Source organism: Oryctolagus cuniculus, chromosome 9 (genome assembly GCF_051225735.1).
Source record: "Oryctolagus cuniculus isolate XC-2025 breed Fujian yellow rabbit chromosome 9, ASM5122573v1, whole genome shotgun sequence".
Lineage (NCBI taxonomy): Eukaryota > Metazoa > Chordata > Mammalia > Lagomorpha > Leporidae > Oryctolagus > Oryctolagus cuniculus.
In genome coordinates, this window is record NC_142875.1 from 112,605,504 (window position 1) to 112,628,775 (window position 23,272).

Consider the following 23,272-nt stretch of genomic DNA (forward strand, 5'->3'; position numbering starts at 1 on the left):
GACCCAAAGCACTTCAGTTACTAATCACAATCCCCCCCCCCCCCAGAGTGCACATAAGCAGGCAGCTGGACAGAAAATAGAGGTGGGACTTGAACCTAGACACTCCAATATGGGATACAGGTGTCCCAAGTAGCATCTTATGTGCTGTGCCAAATGCCCACCCCTGGGACATAAATTTCATAGGAAATTATTCCCCATTCTCTTCTATTACTATCATTACTATCCTTGTGTACTGTTAAGACTACTGAAGAACATCATATTCCACAGAAATATCAAAGCAGCTCAAGTTATGTTGAACACTGTATATATGTATATATGTATGTATTTTGAAAGGCAGAGTTATAGAAAGAGAGGCAGACACAGAGAGAGGTCTTCCATCCACTAGTTCACTTCTCAAATGGCTGCAATGGCTGGGGCTAGGCCAGGTCAAAGCCAGGAGCTTCTTCCTGGTCTCCCATGTGGGTGCAGGAGCCCAAGCACTTGGGCCATCTTCTGCTGCTTTCCCGGGTGCATTAGCAGAGAGCTGGATGGGAAGTGGAGCAGCCAGGACTGGAACCAGCACTATGTCACAGTGCCAGCCCCTGAACATCGTATTTTATTGCAAATAACAGGAAGAAGAAGAATGTTTGGCTAGTCTTCATGTCTTTCCTTAAATATCAGCCTGATGGATCATAAAAGAATCAATGCATGGTATTAAGAGAGGAGTCCCTGGGGGCAGGTATTTGGCACAGTGGTTAAGTTGCCACTTGATTTACCTACATCTCATATGAAAGTGTCTGGTTTGAGTCCTAGCTCCTCTGCTTTCAATCCAGCATTCCTGTTAATGCACATCCTGGAAGGCTACAGGTTAAAGTCCAAGTATTTGGGTCCCTGCCACCCACATGTGAGACCCAGATGGACTTTACAGGCTCCTAGCTTCAGCTTTGCCTAAATCCGGCTATTGCAGGCATTTGGAGAATGAGCCAGTGGATAGACAATCTGTCTTTATCATTCTCTATCACCACCCTTCAAATAAAAAATGAAAATAAAAATAATTTTAAAAGAGTAATACCTAGTCCTCAATACTAAAACAATTAAGCAGACCAAGACAAAGACCAAATCAAAGTGTTCTCAAAGGAAAGATCAGATCACAAAGACAAAAAAAATACTGGATTATGCCCCAAATAGAATCCTTGGTAAAGCGGTCTTAACACTGCTAGGAATAAAATACCAAAAAGGGCAGTCATACCTTGGGTAAAGGCAGATGGATAGGACAAGTGGTTGGTACAACCCTTCTATACGTTACAGATACGAATTTAAAGTCAGTGTTAGCCAGACTGCATTCACGCTGGCCTCAGTTTTCGATGGGTGTTTTTCCCTAGCCTTTGCTCATGTTTCCTGAGACAATTACAAACCTGCAACTGAGTGCGCAGTTCCAGGCAGCAGACATGCTTTGCCAGGTTCACATAGTGGCCTTTGTTTTCTAAATCTGTATCTTTATCTTAAGAAGTTAGAGGATCTGGAAACACTGGTCTCCACATTTCTGGACAACAGTCAGTTGGAGGTGAGTCATTGCTCCCTTTAGTGGGTCATGAGTTTGCTCTAATTCTTTCCATTTTCTGGTTTCTTGTCCTAGTCTCCTTTACTCATTTCATCACCAACAGGCTCCTTTAGGCATAGGAGTTTGCAACCCCTACTGTATAGACCATGCTCGCACCTATTGTGTGTGCAAACTCTGGTTTTGGTCTATCTCAAATGCCAGTCTCTCCTTCCTCTCCAACAATCAAATCAGAGTTCTCCCTCTTTGGAATATTCACATTTGTTATATTTCTTTTCCAGCATATACAATATCCAGTAATATATTATTCTTACCTGTATTTCATTTCTCTTATCCTCCTGACTATAGTATAAGGTTTATAAAAAGCTCATCCATGAATTCATTCATTCATCTGGCAAAAATGTATTAAGTACTAGCACCATTGCCATGAATCAGAGGAACAGAGTACAGAACCTCTGGGAGATGCAGAACACAGAATCCTGTCATGCTCATCTTTATTGCCACTGCAAAGCCTAGGAAAGTGCCTTGTACTTCATAAACACTCAGTGGGTCCTATGGTTTGGATATTAGTCTCAGTGTTTCATGGTCTCCAAAAGTTTATGTGTCTTCGTCCTCAAGGTGATGATACTGGGAAGTGATGGACCATTTGGCTGGTGGGGCTTGTGGGAGGTCCTTCAGTTATTGGGAATGTATCCTTAGAAGGTAGTTCTCATGTGACCTCTTGAGTACTCATGAGAGTGTTGTCATAGAAGCCTGGGTTTGGGCCCACCTGCTCTCTCTGCTTTCTGACTTGGCAATGTGATTTTTCCTTGTGCACACTCTGCCATTGCCATCACACTCATGAGAAATCCAACCCATGGGGCCGAGTGACCTTGGACCACAAACTCCAAAACGGCAAGCTAAACACACCTTCTCTTTATGAAATTGTTAGTTGCCTCAGATATTTCATGTACTAACAAAAAGCTAACTAATACAGTTGTCACACAATGAACTTAATTTAAAGGCATCCATCTGTATTTACAAAGTGTCTTCTACTGAGTAACTATTAAACTAGTTTGCAGTATTTTTAATATTTTTTCTCTTGAGAAAGCACTCTGCAAATCAGAATTTACAAATGTATACTTTGGACTAAATTGTCCTCTCTCCCATTCCAGTTAACTTTGAATCACCGACATAGAATAACACTCTAAGTACACATATGTCTCTCTAAATGTATTTACCTGGGTAACTGCTGAAAGAGAGGCGACTACTGCTGGTGTCTTTATCTTTGATGTTGAAGTCCCAGTGTTTGTATATCCTGAGCATGGCTGCATAAGTGTACCAGCTTGAGTGAGCAAAAAAGATGTTCTCAAATCCAGGAAGAACCTAAAGCCAGATTCATAGTAAGTATATAGATAACCGACTACAACATTAAACATAGGAAGCATAAGGAACTGTGTTAATTCAGGGACATGTTTATTGTCATTTTTATTACCAGAAAATGTAGCCAAGAAGTGCAACATTAACCTTTAATGTGGACAAAACAGATTGTCCTTCTAACATCCAAAATGAAACACTGGAAGGCGTAAGTGGCAAGTGCATATAGTATGCAATGAATGGTGGCAGAAGCAGGGGTCCAACCACATGCTTCAAATTTCCTCCAGTTCTTAACTTCTAACAGAGAAGCTCATGAGCTCATATGTAGCCAGGCAGGATGAGATGTTGCCATGCTGGGGTGACATGTAGAAAAATTACACAGCCCAGAAAGGAAAACAAGAGGCAATGCTGTGTCTTACCTTAATAAGAGCAGAGCAGTGTCCCATGTCCCATCTTTTGACAAACTTCAGGCTAGTGTTTTTTGTGGGAGAAAGTGAGGGAATAAGATCCAGTAGATCTCCAACAGAATTCAGGAACTGAACCTGGAACATGGTCATGGGCTGGAACAGCAAAGATTGCACTTAGATAAATCTTAAAGAATCCACTATTTATTTTAAAGGCAGAGCAACAAAGAACGAGAGAGTGTTATTCCAGTTTCCATGAACTTCTGAAGACCTCTTTCATATATATTAGTCCAAGGTAACAAAATACCCATAATTTTTGGAAATGTCAAATGGCACTTGGGAAGCCTCAGCGACTCAGTAAAGCGTCCAGCCACAATCGTGTGTGTGTGTGTGTGTACATGTGTGTGTGTATGCAAATGTTGTGCACTGTGGAAGCACAGACTTGTATACATTTTTGTCTTAATGAGCATATATACTAATCAAGCTTTATCAGGTTAGATAAGAAGCCCAAGTTTTGAAAATCCTACATTCATAAACTACTCCTGAGCACAGTGTATGAAAAATGGAAGAAACACAGAAATAAGTTGGTTTATTTGCACATTGAGTTGAAGTTTGGTGTTGGATCATAAGTTAGGTTCTATAATGTGACAGCACCTGTGTGCAAGGAATTTGTATTCCAGTCCTTTTTCGATCGGCTTCTAAATTATAATGTTGACAATTCAAGGTTTCTTGCCAGTCATAGAAATTCTAACAGCTTCCTACAAATCTCACCTTTATCCCTTCTACCATAGCTCTCTTCATTGCTCCTAAATATAGGCCATCCAACTGCGCCATCACATAGCCTGTGTGTCTCCAAAATGGGTCATCCTTATTTTCTTTGATGTTTTTCCGGGTCCATTGATCTTGTTTCCTAGGAGAGAAATTAGATTTGTACTAGCAGTCTTAACAATCGTTCATGCAGAGCCAAATCAAACTAGACATTGAAAGATTATATATCCAGGTGCTCAGAACACTACTGTCATTTCAACATTAGATCTTGTAACATTCCAGTCAAAGGATTTCAAGACAAATCCTAAGTGATTTTTAATTTTTCCCTGGGACTATGACATTCTTTTAGTTTCATCTGTGGTCCATTTAGAATCAAAACTTAAGTGTGGTATTTACCTTCCTGTGATACTGAGACATGAAGTCAAGGACAAATACAATAGCTTTATGTTAAATCATAATGTCTCACTGAGTCAATAAAGATAATTTTTTATGTAGAAGTGGTCAAGTTAAACAATAGGGGAAATAACTCCTAATGACAAAGTGGTTTATATTTCTCTTGCAGCTCATTTTCATTGCTTATGGTTCATTCTATTTCAATTGTTATTATAACCTCAACATCTCTGTCCAGAATATTTAACAAAAAAGTTTATTTTTACAGTCTTGTCATCCAGTCTCTTCTTTCAGTACTCTGCATTTTATGTGGGATGATTCACTGTAACTTTGTATCCTGAAAGTTATTTCTAATTTCTTCAGGCTATCTCTAAATCTTAGAAGAGTGCAATATCATGGCTTCATGGAATCTCACCCAATAGTTTTTAACTGATTTTTTGTAGGATTTGTGGCATTTCCTGAAGAGGGTGGTGAGTGTGTGATTGAGGCCCAAATCAAGAGTCTTCCTGTCTCTAAATTAATCTCCTGTCATCCCACAAAATTTTGAAGTTAGTCTTGAGAAACTTGTATTAAAATGGAGGGAGTTAAGAACTACAACTTAAGAGATTACCTAACACTCCAGCTATTACCAGGTCCATGAAAAACAAACAAACAAACAAAAAACCTTAAAGAGGCAAGAGAAGGAATGAGAAGGAGATGCCTGCAAGGGGCACAGAGGCACCCACTTGTGGAAGGCATCCAGGGATTTCCCTTGGCCTGCTTTATCCCAGCGGTGTCTTCTCGTAACTGTTGTTAGTATTTCATAATGTGAAACTTAACCTGACCTTTGAAGGATTTGACATTAGACACCAGTTTTCAGGCCATTATCAATAAAAATACTATACCTTAATACAAAAATAACTCTAGAATCCTACTAAGAAGACAGAATAAGAAATTTGAGGAAAATATAACTGCCGTTATGAAATTGAAGATTCAGGCTCTGCAGGCTTAATAATTCAAAGGGGAAAGCTGTCATACATACTCCATGAAATCCTGCACTTTATCCACGATGGATTGTTTCTTGATCAGCTGTGGGTAGAGGTTTGTAAAGTGATCATACATGTGCCTGAAAACGACAGATGGAAACGGTTAAATCTGTTTTGCTTCTTGGATTTCCCCATCTGAGTCAATTACTCAATCTTTTGGCTAACTAGGAAGTCCTCTAGTGCAAGCTTTCTCTACTATTCTTTTTTAAAGATTTATTTGAAAGGCAGAGTGACAGAGAGAGAGGGGGTGGGGGAGATGGAGAGAGAGGGGGAAAGACAGAGATAGATCCTCCATTCGCTGGTTCACTCCCCAAATGACTACAATGGTTGGAGATGGGTCAGGCCAAAGCCAGGAGCTTCTTTCTGGTCCCCCACATGTGTGCAGGGGCTTAAGCACTTCCTAGGCCATTAGCAGAGAGCTGGATAGGAAGTGGAGCAGCCAGGTCAAACTGGCACCCACTGGGATGCTGGCATTACAGGCGGTAGCTTTACCTGCTATGCCACAACACCGGTCCCTAAGATTTTTTAAAAAAGATAAATACATGGTTTAAAATTGGAAAATATTTCCAATGTACAGAAAAACATTGAGGGGCCAGTGCTGTGATGCAGTAGGTGAAATCACTGCCTGAAGTGCCGGCATCCCATACAGGTGGCCGGTTCGAGTCTCAGCTGCTTCGCTTCTGATCCAGCTCCCTGCTAATGTGCCTCGGAAAGCAGTAGAAGATGGCCCAAGTGCTTGCACCCCTGCACTCATGTGGGAGACCTGGACTAGGCCTCTGGCTGTTGTGGCCATTTGAGGAGTGAACCAATGGTTGAAAGATCTCTTTGCCCCTGTCTCTCTGTAACTCTGACCTTTCAAATAAATAAATCTTAAAAAACATTGAGCACAACAATATCCAAGTATCTGCTACTCAGATTATTTGTTCATATTTTCCACACATATTTTAAAAATAAAGCATTAGAGTAAAAGCCCTTCTGCATTAATTGCTCTCTCTTTTCCTCAAAAGTAATTATCTTGGATCTATTATTTTCATGCATGTTTTCATACAAATAACTATAAAAAATAATGTGCAGTATTATTTAATATTTCAGAAACAAAATATATATTTTTGAGATTTATATATTTTTTTAAAGTCAGAGTTACAGAGAGAAAGAGAAAGATCTTCTATCCAGTGGTTCACCCTTCAGATTGCCACAATGGCTGGGGCTGGGCAAGTCCAAAGCTACAAGTCAGGAACTCCATCTGGGTCTCCCACACCGGTAGCAGCAACCCAAACACTTGGGCCATCTTCCACTGCTTTTCCCAAGCACATTAGCAAGGAGCTGGATCAGAAGTGGATCAGCCTGGACATGAACTGGTGCCCATATGGGAAGCTGACATCACAGGTAAGCTCTTTACTGGTATGCCACAGTGCTGGCTCCCAGAACATGTAAATAAGATTATACTGATCCATCACTCTAACTTGCTTATTTCCCTTAAAATGTTTTAAAAAGATATCTGTGTTATCACCTGATCCTTAAATGCATTATTTTCAACTGCTTATTATATTCCATAGTATAACTACATTCATATAACAATTCATGCATTTATTTATATTATGGAACTTCATACACCCATTTATTTTTATACAGATGCATGTTATTCCAGGACACATGTGTATACATTCTCTTACACACACACACACACACACACACACACACACACACAGGAAAGATTCTATATGACATGTCTTAAAAGGTTCAAAGAAGATACTGATTATGAAAAAACTAATACATGGGTTTCAAAATGTTTTACACCAAAATGAACTTATCTTTTGATTCTATTTTTCCACCAACTCTTTGAAATCACCTCATATCTACGAAATTACTAGATACTGCCAGATTGTTCTCTACAGTGACTGTGCTAATTTACATTCCTATTCAGTTCACGTTAGACTTCCCCTTCCCTTCATAATCCCACCAACACTTGTTCTCATTAGACTTTCTAATTTCCAACAATTTAATGGGCTTTAAAGAGTTTCTCCATTTAATTCCCATCCTTTATGGAATGAACGTTTATTTGGTATTCTTGGTTTTAAAATTTAATTTTAAAAAAATCTCATGCTGTACAGTATTTTCCAATTAAGGAAAATAATTCCTTTATAATTACTGTGATTTTTAATATTCTTGGATTTATTTCTATACTCATTTCCACTTACTCTTCCTTTGTTCCCTCTTTTATGTTTCCTTTGTTTATATAACACTTTTGGTCATTCCCCACCCCCCCTTTTTTTTTTGACAGGCAGAGTGGATAGAGGGAGAGACAGATCTTCCTTTTGCCGTTGGTTCACCCTCCAATGGCCGCCGCGGCCGGCACACCGCACTGATCCGAAGCCAGGAGCCAGGTGCTTCTCCTGGTCTCCCATGGGGTGCAGGGCCCAAGCACTTGGCCATCCTCCACTGCCTTCCCGGGCCACAGCAGAGAGCTGGCCTGGAAGAGGGGCAAACGGGAAAGAATCCGGCGCCCCGACCGGGACTAGAACCCAGTGTGCCGGCGCCGCTAGGTGAAGGATTAGCCTATTGAGCCGCGGCGCCGGCAGGTCATCCCTTTTTCATCTGTTGATTTAGACTATAGAATGTATTTCTGTTCTTCTAAGGATGTATATAAAAACACAAAGTCTAAATGAATTTTATATTTCTCCAAACATGAAGCATATTTTCACTAGCTTTAACTACTCATTAACATTTCCCATGCCATTGTTTCAAGATTGAGTTTTTGTTTCCTAGTATTTTTTAAAACAATTTTATTTGAAAGGCAGAGTGACAGACACATATGAAGATCTTTCATCTGCTGTTCTAATCCTCAAATGGTTGAAACAGCCAGGGATAGGCTGAAGCCAGGAGCCTACAACTCTACATTGATCTCCCATACAGGGGGCTCAAATACTTGGACCATTTTCCACAGCCTTCCCAGGTCATTAGAGGAGGGTGGATTGGAAACAGAGCAGTTGGCACTCAAACTGGCTTAACTTCCTGCATCACAATGTTGGCCCTTAGTATTACCTGTTTAATTAAATAATTTTCTTTTTAAAGTTATTTTTCTAACCTTTATCTTAAAATTTGATAATTTCTTTGTCTTCTGTATTAACTATTGCTCTTTATATCCTACTCTTCCCCTCTTGTTATTCTTGCTAAACTATATACCTTAATGGAAGTCTTTAGGTGGTAACTTTTTCTAACTAATAAATCTGAACAGATCTTTAATTTACCTTTACTCTTGGATAATTTAAATGTTTATAAAATTCTAGTTAGATATTTTGCCTCAGTGTTTTTTAAGATTTATTTGAAAGAGTTACACAGAGAGAGAGAAGGAGAGAGAGAGAGAATGAGAGAAAGAGATAGAGAGAGGTCCTCCATCCACTGGTTCACTACCCAATTGGCCACAATGGCTGGAGCTGTGCTGATCTGAAGCCAGGAGCCTCCTCTGGGTCTTCCATAGGGATGCAGGGGCCCAAGCACTTGGGCCATCCTCTAATGCTTTCCTAGGCCATAGCAGAGAGCTGGATTGGAAGTGGAGCAGCCAGGTCTCGAACCGCTGTCCATATGGGATGCTGGCACTGCAGGCGGCAGCTCTACCTGCTACGCCACAGCACCAGCCCTGCCTCAGTGTTTTTAAGATATTACCTAGCTATCTCCTGGCTGTGTTGGCTGGTTATAAGTATGCTGTCTAGCTGATGTCCCTTTGTAATCAGCATCTTTTTTTTTCCTCCCGTTACCTCTTAAGATTTTATTATTTTTTTCAAATAAATATTTTTTAAAAAAATTAGCAATAAAGCTATACAGGTATGCAAGTGACAAGGAAGGGACCTTCTGCCCAGGCCTCATGCTTAAGGTGAATGAAATGTAGAAACCCCTGGTGAATGTGATGATTAAATTTATTCTCAGAGAAACATCCCCCATATGAGTTGCCTACTCCAAGATTGCAGGGTGACAGAGACGGCAGCCTGGGATTCCGGGGTTTGTAAAGCAAATATAACATCTCTATGGCCCACAGTGAATGTCAGCGGGCAGCCAGACATTTTTGTGTGACATAGGGTGAAGCAAGTTGACAGAGCCTGTTGGAAGCAGGGAACTTATGCTGACTATTGCAGGCTCAGTGTTGTGTAAAGTCAGTAAGTTTCCTAAGTTGGCCACAACTTACTCATCTTTACATCACTCACACTCATTCCTATATCAAGAATTCTGAGCGGTCGGTGTTGTGACACAGCAGGTTAAGCTGCTGCCTGTGGCTATACATCCCATATGAGCATTGATTTGAGTTGTGGCTGCTCCACTTCTGATCCAGCTCCCTGCTAATGCACCTGGGAGTGCAACGCAAGATGGCCCAAGTGCTTGTGCCCCTGCAACCATATTGGAGATACGCCTCCTGACTTTGGCCTGGCCCAGCTGCACCACTGTGGCCATTTGGGGAGTGAACCAACAGACTGAAGACTGATCAATCTCTCTTACCCACTCACTCTGCCTTTCAATCAAACAAATAAAAAAAATAGATCCTATAAAAAAAGAATCCCAAATACACATGTACACCCATCTTTTCCGGAATCTTTGTGTATGTCAATAACACATCATTTAGTCCTTGTCATATACTGTCTCCTGTTCTCTCATTAGTTTGATTCCTTGGATGAAAAACCATATTGTGCTCTTTTGGTATTTCCCCTAGTGATTAACCTATTTGTGGTTACAGTTGTGCAAATTCTGTACCTACACAGCCTGGTTTCCATCCTGCCTCTTACTTGCTAGCTTTTTGACTTTCAGCTAGATACTTAGCTTCTCTATGCCCAAGTTTTCACATGAATAATATAAGAATTTCTTTTTATTTATTTATTTATTTTTTTAACAGGCAGAGTGGACAGTGAGAGAGACAGACAGAGAGAAAGGTCTTCCTTTGCCGTTGGTTCACCCTCCAATGGTCGCCGCGGCCGGCGCACCGCGCTGATCCAAAGCCAGGAGCCAGGTGCTTCTCCTGGTCTCCCATGGGGTGCAGGGCCCAAGCACTTGGGCCATCCTCCACTGCACTCCCACAGCAGAGAGCTGGCCTGGAAGAGGGGCAACCGGGACAGAATCCGGCGCCCCAACCAGGACTAGAACCCGGTGTGCCGGCGCCGCAAGGCGGAGGATTAGCCTAGTGAGCCGCGGCGCCGGCCCTAATACAAGAATTTCTTAGTGTTGTTGTGGATCCAATAATTCAACATACATAAAGTGCTTTGTACAACATCTAACACACTGTAAATGCTATATAAAGGGACAGTTATCATCCATTAACATCCAAATATTATTCTCTTGTGGTCCATGTCACATTCCAAATAATTACAAGTTGATAGACCATTTGCTATTTTTGAGGGCGAGGCTGTGTCTTACTTATCCTCACTTTACCCAGTCTCAACCTGGAAGTACATTATGCAGTTTCTCACATTATAAGGAGAAAGCTGTGGCTGTGGAGACGATTATTGCGGTATTTCTTGGTGGTAGCCCAAACACAAACAGGAAACTTCAATGACTTTCTCTGTTCATGCTAAGGTCTTGCTAGAACCAGTTCTCAGTCTTGCCACTTGTAATCACAACACGTTAACTTAAAAGGGGTCCCCTTTGAAGAAGCACTATTTCCCCTACCTCCCTTTATTTCCATCTCCAGAGCCTGCCACAAGGTAGCAAAACAAGTGTTTGCTGCAAACTGACTCCTGCAAACTGAGAAATCCCAGGGGAGGCAGGTATAGCTGCTGCTCAACAACACAAGAGATTGGCCACTTCATTTACAAACAAACAAAAAAAAAAAACAAAAAAAACAAAACCACAACAGACCAGGTTCTCACAACCTCATCAGCATTCTTTCCAAAAACATTCATGTCTCATAAATATCAACCATGGGCAATTGGCACAGCAGTTAAGCTGCTGCTTGGGACATCTGCATACCATATGGGAGTGCCTGGTTTTGAGTCCCAGCTCCAACCACCACTCTAGTTTCCTGTTAATGTGTACCTTGGGAGGCATCCAGTAATGACTCAAGTACTTGGACCACTGGCACCCACATGGAAACACTGAGTTACTGGCTCCTGGCTTTGGTCTGACCCAACGTCTGGCTGTTTTAGGCATTTGGGAAGTGAACTAGCAAATGGAAGATCTCTCAGATGTTCTCTTTCTCTCTCCATTTCAAATATTAATGGCATTAATAATAATCAACCATGACTATCAGCTTTTACATCAGTGGGATGTCAGATTCTGAATTTGTACCTCTTAGGGAGCCATCCCAAAGAGTTAAACACACAAAGGAAGACGCTCCAGTTTGGCTGAGGCTGCCCCGCCTCACTGCATGACATGGAAATATGGACCACATCCTGATTCATCTCTGATAGACTTGGAATGACAACAGGACTCAATTAAACCTCATAAACACATCATTATCTGCTAGGGACAAAGCAGTGTGTTGGTGGTGTCTGGGGTTCATAAATAAAATGAAGACTCCGCCCTGAAGAGGAGAGAGGGAGCTCTGGTCCAGCAGAAACGAAATCATGAAATATTTTGCCAGGGGCTGGCACTGTAACACAGCAAGTTAAGCCATCACCTGCAACATCCACATCCCATCTGAGCGCTGGTCCAAGTCCCAGTGCTCTGCTTCTTATCCAGCTCCATGCCAATGTGCCTGGGAGGACAATGGAAGGAAGATGGCCCAAGTCCTTGGGCCTCTGCCACTCACATCGAGACCTGGGTGGAGCTCTGGGCTCTTGGCTTCAGTCTGTTTGGCTATGAATTAATAAATGAAAGATCTCTTTCTCTCTCTGTAACTCTTTTTAAGATTGAGAGGTAGAGTTACAGACAGAGGGAGAGACAGAAAGGTCTTCCTTCTACTGGTTCACTCTCCAAATGACTGCAATGGCCAGAGCTGGGCTGATCCAAAGCCAGGAGTTTCTTCTGGGTCTTCCAGGTGGGTGCAGGGCCCAAGCATTTGGGCCATCTTCCACTGCTTTCCCGGGCTACAACAGGAGCTGGAATGTAAGAGGAGCTGCCAGGACATGAACCCTCACCCATATGGGATGCTGGCACCACAAGCAGAGACCGCCTAATACTCCTCAGCGCTGGCCTCATAACTCTGCTTTTTAAATAAGTATTTTTAAAAAAGTAAAAGAGATGGCAGATTAGGGAATGACTTACTATGCTAGGCTAAGAATAAATAATAATTTTAAAAAAGTGTAGGAAGTGTACTCTCGGAAGAATTAAAGAGGAATGCCGTGATCCTCTGTGGAAGGTGTGGACACGTAGCATCAACAGACACAGCACACGTCCACAGCAGCCGAGAGATGGAATAGGCAGCAGCTTAGAGACAGAGATGAGACAAGACCGCAGCAACCCATGGTGTTATAGGTGGAAGGAGGTATGGATCGAGTCCGGACTGGACCCCTAGGGGCTAGCAGTTAGTAGCTGTCACCTGCGGATCCAATGGAAACAGAGGCGGCTTGTTTATCTCACCCAGTCCTCCCAACAATGGCATCTGCTGCCAGGCTGAGAAATGGTGGGGGCCATTTTGGGCTTGGGAGGCAGCAGTGGAAAACTTTGAGCATACACACAGCAACTGGCTGAGACAGGATACCATCTTCTCGGCAATACTGGGGGCAGTGGCAGGGAGAGGGCAACCTTTGGCCAGTGGCCCTAAATCTGCAGTTCCCACTGACTTTGAGCCTGGCTGGGAGCATGTACAGGTGGCTGGGCACCAACAAGGACTGTGATGCGCCTTCAGCTTCCTCACATGCACTCAAGCTGTCTAGGTAGACGTGGATCAGAAAACATCTGCCTCTCTGTTGACTGGACAGTCTGGAAGGGCAGAGTTGAACTTCTGTACCCAGTGACTGTGGGAGCCTTGTGTACTGAGACCATGAGGACTCAGTGGCTACATGAGAGTGCAGGGTGCAGTTGGGTCTCTGGACGATCACTGGGTTCCATACCTCATGCTCAGAGCTCCTAAGTTGCCTGTGGTAGGTCATTGCAGCTGAAACTATGCTCAGGGTAAGGACTGTGCAGATCATCTGTGTGATTCATACAGCAGTATGGGTAAGTACTGAAACCTCTGGAGGCTAACATGGGGCACTGCTCAGCTTGGAGGAATGGAGGTGAGGGGGAAATCATATCAGAGGTGACCATCTCCCCATCTACCATGCCCAACGTGGGTGTTACCTTGGATACTCGCCCAACCCTAGAGCACTGACCAGAGCTCCCTGGCCATACCCAGCACATACCACTTGGTATTCACTGAAAGTGCAGACACTCCACTAAGACACAGAGAAATAGTTCAAAAGTAAAAGCCAACTTACTGCTCTAGTCTAGGAGAAGATAGTTTAAAAAAAGTTGAGAGAGTGCAGCCTCAGGGAACAGATAGGGAGAAAACAGCAGAGGAAACTCCATGCAAATTACACTGTGGACCTATGTGGAAGGTGTAGCTGTGCACACCTCAAGACCCCAATAGCTGAGAACCTCCATGCCAGCATTGGAGAGCAGGGTGAAACCATCCGCAGCAGCCCAAGCCACTGGTGATAAAGCTGCATGAAGAACCTGGAGGGAATCGGCTTAGAGCCCTGTGGAGGATAGTGTACCTGCCAAACTAGAGGAGGAAAAAAGGGGGTGGCACATTTCTCTCTCCCCAATCACCCTGCAATGGCATCCTATAACAAGCTGATAGAGAGTGTGCACCATTTTGGACAAGCTATGCCAACTCGTGTCCACACCCAGCAACCAGAATAGTGGAGGCACCCAAGTCTGGTGGGGAGAACTGATGGGTGGCTGGGTGCTCATGATTGTGTGCTGGGACTGTGCAAACACTGAGACTGTGTGGGAAGGCTCAGTGTGTGGCTGGGATTTTGGGTAGTCACTGTAGGAGGCTCCATATACTCAGGGATCCCCGATTCCCTGGTGAAGGTTACTGCTGCAGAATCTGACCTTCAACTGAGTACTGCACAGATCCTTTGTGTGGTTCTTGTGGCAATACAAGTATTATACCCACTGGGGATAGCGCCCAGGAACTGGTCTCCTTTGAGGAGTGGTGAGCTGAGACTATTCCAACAGAGCAGAACAAACCTTCCTCTGATTAAAAAGAAAAATAAAAAGAGGAGACTTCCCATACCCAACCTGGGTATCACCTTGGATACTCCCTTCACCCTAGAGCACTGGACAGAGCTGCCTGACCACACCCACCCACTCCTCCAGGTAGTCACTGACAAAGTAGACGCTCCACTAATTGAAAGAGGTATTGTCCAAAGATGAATGCTGACACAGTGACAAAACAGAAACCAATGAGTGTGTCCACAAATGCCAGATAATACATCAACTCAAGAAACAAGAATAAGGAAGACAACATGATGTCCCTCAAAAAACACAACATTTCAATACTAGATTGTGAAGATGAAAAGATTGAAGAAATGCCAGAAACAGAATTCAAGATTGATCATAGGATTACTTAGAAGTAAAAAGAAGCAAATGAAAGAACTAATGAAATCCATAACATGATGTTAAAGAAAATTCCTCACACAAAATTGAGATCTTAATGAAATCATGGAAATGAAGAATTAAAAAGAATAAAAAAATGCGGTGGGAAGCCTTAAAAACAGAATCACTGAAGTAGAAGAAAAAATATCCAACTTAGAAGACAAATCACAAGAAACTATACAGTCAGAAGAAAAACAAGAAATTAGAAAACTAAAAAATACTGTTAGAAACCTATAGGATACTATCAAACAACCCGACATACAGGTCATTGGAGTTCCTGAAGTCACGGACAAAGAGAAAGGATTAGAAGGCCTTTTTAGTGTAATAAACTTCCTTAATTTAAAGAAAGGGACATCCAAGTACAACAGCAAATAGAATTCCCAATAGACATGACCAGAAAAGATCTTCACCGTGACACATTGTAGTCAAACTCTTCACAGTAAAACATAAAGATTCTAAAATGTGCTTGAGAGAAACACCAGATTACTTTCAAAGGATCTCCAAATTAGACTCACAGTGGACTTCTCATCAGAAACCCTACAAGCTAGGGGAGAATGGTGAGATAAAGCCCAAGTCTTAAGGGAAAAAACTGTCAACCCAGAATACTGTACCCTGCAAAGCTCTCATTTATGAATGATGGTCAAATAAAGACTTTCCATAACAAACAGAAAGAATTTGTTACCAGCTGTCCAGTCTTGCAAAAGATGCTTAAGGATGTGCTACACACAGAAACAGTCATCCCTGTGAAAGAAGGTGAAGGCAGAAACTCTCTCAGTAAAAGTACAAAGGAAATCCAAACTAAAAAATAGGAAGACTTATGGGAAAATGGCAGGGCAAAACTGCTACTTATCAATAATGACTTGAATGTAAATGGCCTCAACTCTCCAGTTAAAAGACAGACTGGCTGAATGGATTAAAAACAATACCCATCTATATTTGCTGAACTACAAGAAACACATCTCTCCAACAAAGAAGTACACAAACTGAAAGTGAAAAATTGGAAAAAGTTATTCCACGCTAACAGAAACAAAAAAACAAGCTGGTATAGCCATCATAATATCAGACAAAATAGACATTAGCATAAAAACTGTTAGAAGAGACAATGGGGGCAATATAAAATGATTAAGGGATCAATTCAACAGGAAGATACGACTATTATAAATGTATTTGCACCTAATTACAGGGCATCCAGCTATTTAAAAGGAATGTTAAGGGACTTAAATGGAGACTTAGACTCCAATACAATTGTAATGGGGGACTTCAATACCCCACTTTCAGCAATGGACAGATCAACCAGACAGATCAGCAAGGAAACAGATTTAATCAACACTATAGTACAAATGGACCTAACAGATATCTACAGAACTTTTCATCCTACAGTTGCAAAATGCACATTTTTCTCAGCAGTACATGGAACTTTCTCTAGGACTGACCACATACTTTGCCATAAAACAAGTCTTAGCAAATTAAAAAATCAAAATTGTATCATGCACCTTCCCTGACTGCAATGGAATAAAGCTGTAAATCAGCAACTCAGCGATCTCTAGAACATATGCAAACAAATGGAGACTGAACAACATGCTCCTGAATGAACAATGGGTCATAGAACAAATAAAAAGAGAAATCAAAAAATTTCTGGGAACAAATGAAGATGACAATAGAACATATCAAAACTGATAGGATACAGCAAAAGCATTGTTAAAAGGGAAGGATATAGCAATTGGTGCCTACATCAAGAAATTGGAAAGGCACCAAATAAGTGAACTATCAATACATCAAGGATCTGGAAAAACAGCAAACCAAAAACTAGTAGGAAAAAAGAAATGATTAAAATTAGAGAAGAGGCCAGTGCTGTGGCTCACTAGGCTAATCCTCTGCCTGAGGCACCAGTACCCCAGGTTCTAGTCCCAGTTGGGGCACCAGATTCTGTCCTGATTGCTCCTCTTCAAGTCCAGCTCTCTGCTGTAGCCTGGGAAGGCAGTGGAGGATGGCCCAAGTGCTTGGGCCCTGCACCCGCATGGGAGACCAGGAGAAGCACCTGGCTCCTGGTTTTGTATCGGTGCAGCACGCCGGTCGCAACGCAGGCCGTAGTGGCCACTTGGAGGGTGAACCAACGACAAAAAGACCTTTTTCTGTCTCTCTCCCACTGTCTAACTCTGTCAAAAAAAAAAATTAGAGAAGAAATCAACAAAATTGAATCCAAATAAAACAATACAAAAGATCAGCAAATTGGGAACCTAGAAGAAATGGATGGATTCCTGGATACATGCGATCTACCAAAATTGAGTCATGAAGACATAAAAAAACCTAAATAAACTCATAACCAAGATGGAAATTAAATCACTAATAAAGACCTTCATAACAAAGAAAAGCCCAGAACCAGATGGCTTCTCTGCTAAATTCTATCAGACATTTAAAGAACTCAAATCAATGTGATACATCACATTAACAAACTGCTGAACAAAAACCATATGATTATCTCAATAGATCTGAGAAAGCATCTGATAAAATACAGTACCCTTTCATGATGAAAGCTCTAAGCAAATTTGGTATAGAAGGAACATTCCTCAACACAATCAAGGCAATTTATGACCAAACCACAGCCAGCATCACATGGAATGAGGAAAAGTTGGAAGCATTCCCACTGAGATCCGGAACCAGACAAGGATGCCCACTCTCACCATTGCTATTAAATATGGTCCTGCAAGTTTTAGTCAGAGCCATTAGGCAAGAAAAAGAAATTAAAGTGATTCAAATTGGGAAGGAGGAAATCAAACTATCCCTATTTGCAGATGACAAGATTCTATATATAGGAAATCCAAAAGACCCCACTAGGAGACTACTGGAACTCATAGAAGACTTTGGTAAAGTAGCAGCATATAAAATCAATGCACAAAAATCAACAGCCTTTATATACACAGGCAATGCCATGGCTGAGGAAGAACTTCCAAGATCAATCCCTTTCACAATAGCTACAAAAACAATCAAATACCTTGGAATAAGCTTAACCAAGGACCTTAAAGATCTCTACGATGAGAATTACAAAATCTTAAAGTAATAGAAGCGGATACCAAAAAATGGAAAAATCTTCCATGCTCATGGATTGGAAGAATCAATATCATCAAAATGTCCATTCTCCCAAAAGCAATTTACAGATTCAATGTGATACCAATCAAAATACCAAAGACATTCTTCTCGGATCTGGAAAAAATGATGCTGAAATTCATATAGAGGCACAGGAGACCTCGAATAGCTAAAGCAATCTTGTACAACAAAAACAAAGCCAGAGGCATCACAATACGAGATTTCAGGACATACTACAGGGCAGTTGTAATCAAAACAGCATGGTACTGGTACAGAAACAGATGTATAGACCAGTGGAACAGAATTGAAACACCAGAAATCAACCCAAACATCTACAGCCAACTTATATTTGATCAAGGATCTAAAACCAATCCCTGGAGCAAGGACAGTCTATTCGATAAATGGTGCTGGAAAAACTGGATTTCCACGTGCAGAATCATGAAGCAAGACCCCTACCTTACACCTTACACAAAAATACACTCAACATGGATTAAAGACCTAAATCTATGACCCTACACCATCAAATTATTAGAGAACATTGGAGAAACCCTTCAAGATATTGGCACTGGCAAAGACTTCTTGGAAAAGACCCCAGAAGCACAGGCAGTCAAAGCCAAAATTAACTATTGGGAGTACAAATTGAGAAGTTTCTGTACTGCAAAAGAAACGGGAAAGTGACGAGGCAACCAACAGAATGGGAAAAAATATTTGCAAACTATGCTACAGATAAAGGATTAATAACCAGGATCTACAAAGAGCTCAAGAAACTCCACAACAGCAAAACAAACAACCCACTTAACAGCTGGGCCAAGGACCTCAATAGACATTTTTCAAAAGAGGAAATCCAAATGGCCAACAGGCACATGAAACAATGTTCAGGATCCCTAGCAATCAGGGAAATGCAAATCAAAACCACAATGAGGTTTCACCTCACCCCGGGTTAGAATGGCTCACATTCAGAAATCTACCAACAACAGATGCTGGCAAGGATGTGGGGAAAAAGGGACACTAACCCACTGTTGGTGGGAATGCAAAGTGGTTAAGCCACTATGGAAGTCAGTCTGGAGATTCCTCAGAAACCTGAATATAACCCTACCATACAACCCAGCCATCCCACTCCTTGGAATTTACCCAAAGGAAATGAAATTGGCAAACAAACAAGCTGTCTGCACCTCAATGTTTATTGCAGCTCAATTCACAATAGCTAAGACCTGGAACCAACCCAAATGCCCATCAACAGTAGACTGGATAAAGAAATTATGGGATATGTACTCTATAGAATACTATACAGCAGTAAATAATGAAATTGGTCATTTGCAACAAAATGGAGGAATCTGGAACACATCATGCTGAGTGAAATAATCCAGTCCCAGAGGGACAAATACCATATGTTCTCCCTGATCAGTGACAACTAACCGAGCACCAAAAAGGAAACCTGTTAAAGTGAAATGGACACTATGAGAAACGGTGACTTGATCAGCCCTCACCCTGACTGTTGAACAAATTAATACTTTATCCCTTTTAGTATTTTTTGTTCTAGTTAATACTATTGGTTGATTTCTGTAATTAATACACAGTTATTCTTAAGTGTTGAAACTTAACTGAAAAGTGATCCCTGTTAAATATAAGAGTGGGAATAAGAGAGGGAAGAGATGTACAATTTGGGACATGCTCAATTGGACTTGCCCCAAATGGTAGAGTTAGAAACATACCAGGGGATTCCAATTCAATCCCATCAAGGTGGCATGTACCAATGCCATCTCACTAGCCCAAGTGATCAATTTCTGTTCACAATTGATCATAATGATAGGATTAAGAGTCAAAGGGATCGCATAAACAAGACTAGTGGCTGAAAACACTAACTGATAGAATTAAAAAAAAGGAGAACGATCCAACATGGGAAGCGGGATACACAGCAGACTCATAGAACGGCAGGTGTCCTAAACAGCACTCTGGCCTTAGAATCAGCCCTTAAGGCATTCGGATCTGGCTAAAAAGCCCTTGAGTGTATTTCAGGCATGGAAAGCAAGACACTGTGGCAAAACAAAACAAAAACAAAAACAAAAACAAACCCCTAAATGAAAGATCTCTGCGAGTGAGATCCCAGTGGAAAGAACAGGACATCAAAAAAGGAGGTACCTTTCTCTGAAGGGAGGAGAGAACTTCTACTTTGACTACAACCTTGTCTAAATACGATCGGAGTTGGCAAACTCAAAAAGGCTTCCATAGCCTTGGCAACTCGTAAGAGCCTAGGGTGATTACTGACGCCATAAACAAGAGTGTCAATTGTTAAATCAACAGCAGGAGTCACTGTGCACTTTCTCCCCATGTAGGATTTCTGTCCTTAATGTGTTTTACTATGTGAATCAATGGTGTAACTAGTAATCAAACAGTACTTTACACTTTGTGTTTCTGTACGAGTGAAGTTGTTGAAATCTTTACTTAATATATGCTAAATTGATCTTCTGTATATAAAGATAATTGAAAATGAATCTTGATGTGAATGGAACAGGAGAGGGACAGGAGATAGGAGGGTTGTGGGTGGAAGGGAAGTTACGGAGAGGGGAAAAGCCGCTATAATCCAAAAGCTGTACTTTGGAAATTTATATTTATTAAATAAAAGTTTAAAAAAAGTGAAATTAACTCTGAGATGCAGTGACTTTGAACAGCCCTATGTCAACTGTTGAGGAACAGTTTGTTTATTTTTTTTGGTCTTCTGTGTATAAAGTGAATTGAAAAATGGATCTTAGAAAATGGGACTGGGAATGTGAGAGGGAGCAAGGAGAATGGTGGGAGTGGGGGTGGGAGGGTGGGAAGAATTACTATATTCCTCAAGTTTGTACTTACCTAGTGTGAGACATTTGTATTTATTAAATAAAAGGTTTATTTGGGAAAAACAAAAACAAGAAGAAAGATAAAAGCTATCAGAGGAAAAGACCAACAAGTAACTTCACAAATGCTAAAAATAAATGCAGAAATACAAGGAACAATAAGGAAGACACCATGACAACCCCCTCAAAAGGAACACAACATTTCAGTATCAGAATGTGAAGGTAAGAGATTGAGGATATGCTGAAAAACAGAAGTCCAAAAATCAATCATAGGACTACTCAAAAGCATATCAGAAGCAAATCCACAAACTAAAGAAAATCATACATGACATGAAAATTTTTCCAAAGAAACTGATTTTAAAGAGATATCAAAATGAAATATTAGAAATGAAGATCTCAACAGATCAAATAAAAAGTGCGATGGAAAGCCTAACAACAGAATGGATGAGGCAGAACAGAGAATATTCGAGTTAATAGACCAATCTTTGGAAATCTTTCAAATCAGACCTGCCCTCCAGAAAAAAAAAAAAAAAGAAATCACAAAACTTAAAACAGTGTTGGAGATTTATGAGATACTATCAAATGACCCAAAATACTGGTCTTGGGAGTTCCTGAAGGTCTGGAAAGAGAATGGACTAGAAAACCTACTTACTGAAATAATTACCAAAAAATTAGTCAATTCAGAGAAATAAAGGGACATCTAAGTACAGGAAGCACATAGAACTCTTCAGAAACATGAGCAGAAAAGATCTTAACCATTACACATTTAATCAAACTCTCCACAGTAAAACATAAAAGATTCTAAAATGTGCATGAAAGAAATGCCAGATTACTTTCAGAGAATCTCCAATTAGATTCACAGCTGACTTATCATAAATCCTACAGGCAAGAAGAGAATGTTAAGACATAGTCCAAGTCTTAAGAGAAAAAAAACTTGTCAACTCAGAATACCATAACTTGCTTGGTTTTCATTTGTGAATGAAGGCTAAATAAAGACCTTCCATAACGAACAGAAATTCAAAGAATTTGTCACCACTCATCCAGCCTTAAAAATTATGCTTAAGGAAATGCTACACCCTGATACACAGAAAGACAGCCATCACTATGAAAGATGTGAAGGCAGGAAATCCCCCAGTAAAAGTACAAAAGAAATCTAGAGTAAATAATAGGAATAGTTATGGAAAATGGCAGGCCAAGTCATTACTTATAAATCTTGCATGTAAATAGCCTGAACTTTCCAGTAAAAAGATAGACTGACTGAATGGATTAATAAACAAGACCCACCTATTTGCTGCCTAAACGAAACCTATCTCACCAACAAAGATACATGCAGACTGAAAGTGAAAGGATGGTAAAAGGTATTTCATGCTGAAGTAAAGCAGAAAAGGGCAGGTGTTTCCATCCTAATACCAGACAAAATAGATTTTAACATAAAAACTGTTAAGAGATGAAGAAGGGCACTAGGTAATGATTAAGGGATAAATTTAACAGAAAGATGTGACTATAATTAACATAAATGCACCCAATTACAGGGTGCTTGGCTGTTTAAAAGAAATGTTAATGGATAAAGGAAGAAATAGACCCTAATACAACAGTAATGGAGGATGGTCCAAGTCCTTGGGACCCTGCACCTGCGTGGGGGACCCTGAGGGGGCTCCTGGCTCCTGGCTTCAGATTGGCACAGCTCCGGCCATTGCAGCCAGTTAGGGAGGAAACCAGCAAATGGAAGACCTCTCTCTCCTATCTCTCTCTCTCTCTGCCTCTCCTTCTCTTCCTGTGTAACTCTGACATTCAAGTAAATAAGTAAATCTAAAAAGAAAAAAAAAACAAAAACAAAACAGAGCAAATTGATACTATGGACCAAATGGACCTAACTGCCATCTACAGAACTTTTCACCCCAGAGTTGCACAATACACATCCTTCTCATCAGTGCATGGAACTTTCTCTAGGATAGACTACATGCTAGGCCATAAAGCAAGTCTCATCAAATTAATAAAAATAAAAATTATACTATGCATCTTCTCTGACCACCATGAAATGCAGCTGGAAATCAACAACTCAATCTCTAGATTATATGCCAACACACCGTGACTGAACAACATGCTCCTGAATGAACAGTGGGTCATAAAAGATATCAAAAGAGAAAGTAAAAATTTCTGGAATTGAATGAAGACAATGCAACTTATCAAAACTTAACATTAACAGATAAAGCAGTGTTAAGAGCGAAGTTTAGAGCAATTGGCGCTTACATGAAGAAATTGGAAAGATATCAAATAAATGAGCTGTCAATTCAAGGATCTAGAAAAACAACAAACCAAATCCCAAATTAGGAGGAAAGGATAAAAACTAGAGAATAAGCAGAATTGAAA

At 40.9% G+C, this 23,272-nt stretch overlaps 1 protein-coding gene across 2 annotated transcripts in view; it reads right to left on the minus strand.

Moving 5' to 3' along the window:
* PLBD1 (phospholipase B domain containing 1) overlaps positions 1-23,272 on the minus strand; it is a 78,356-nt gene that overhangs the window by 18,480 nt on the left and 36,604 nt on the right. For both annotated transcript variants that reach the window (XR_011379002.2, XM_008259602.5), the window contains exons 3-6: positions 5,477-5,560; positions 4,069-4,207; positions 3,313-3,453; positions 2,758-2,902 (exon numbers count right to left, since the gene is read on the minus strand). Coding sequence is in view for 1 of the 2 variants with exons in the window: in XM_008259602.5 (XP_008257824.2) it covers positions 2,758-2,902; positions 3,313-3,453; positions 4,069-4,207; positions 5,477-5,560 (509 nt within the window). In the remaining variant the exon portion in view is untranslated. The remainder of the gene's footprint in view (positions 1-2,757; positions 2,903-3,312; positions 3,454-4,068; positions 4,208-5,476; positions 5,561-23,272) is intronic.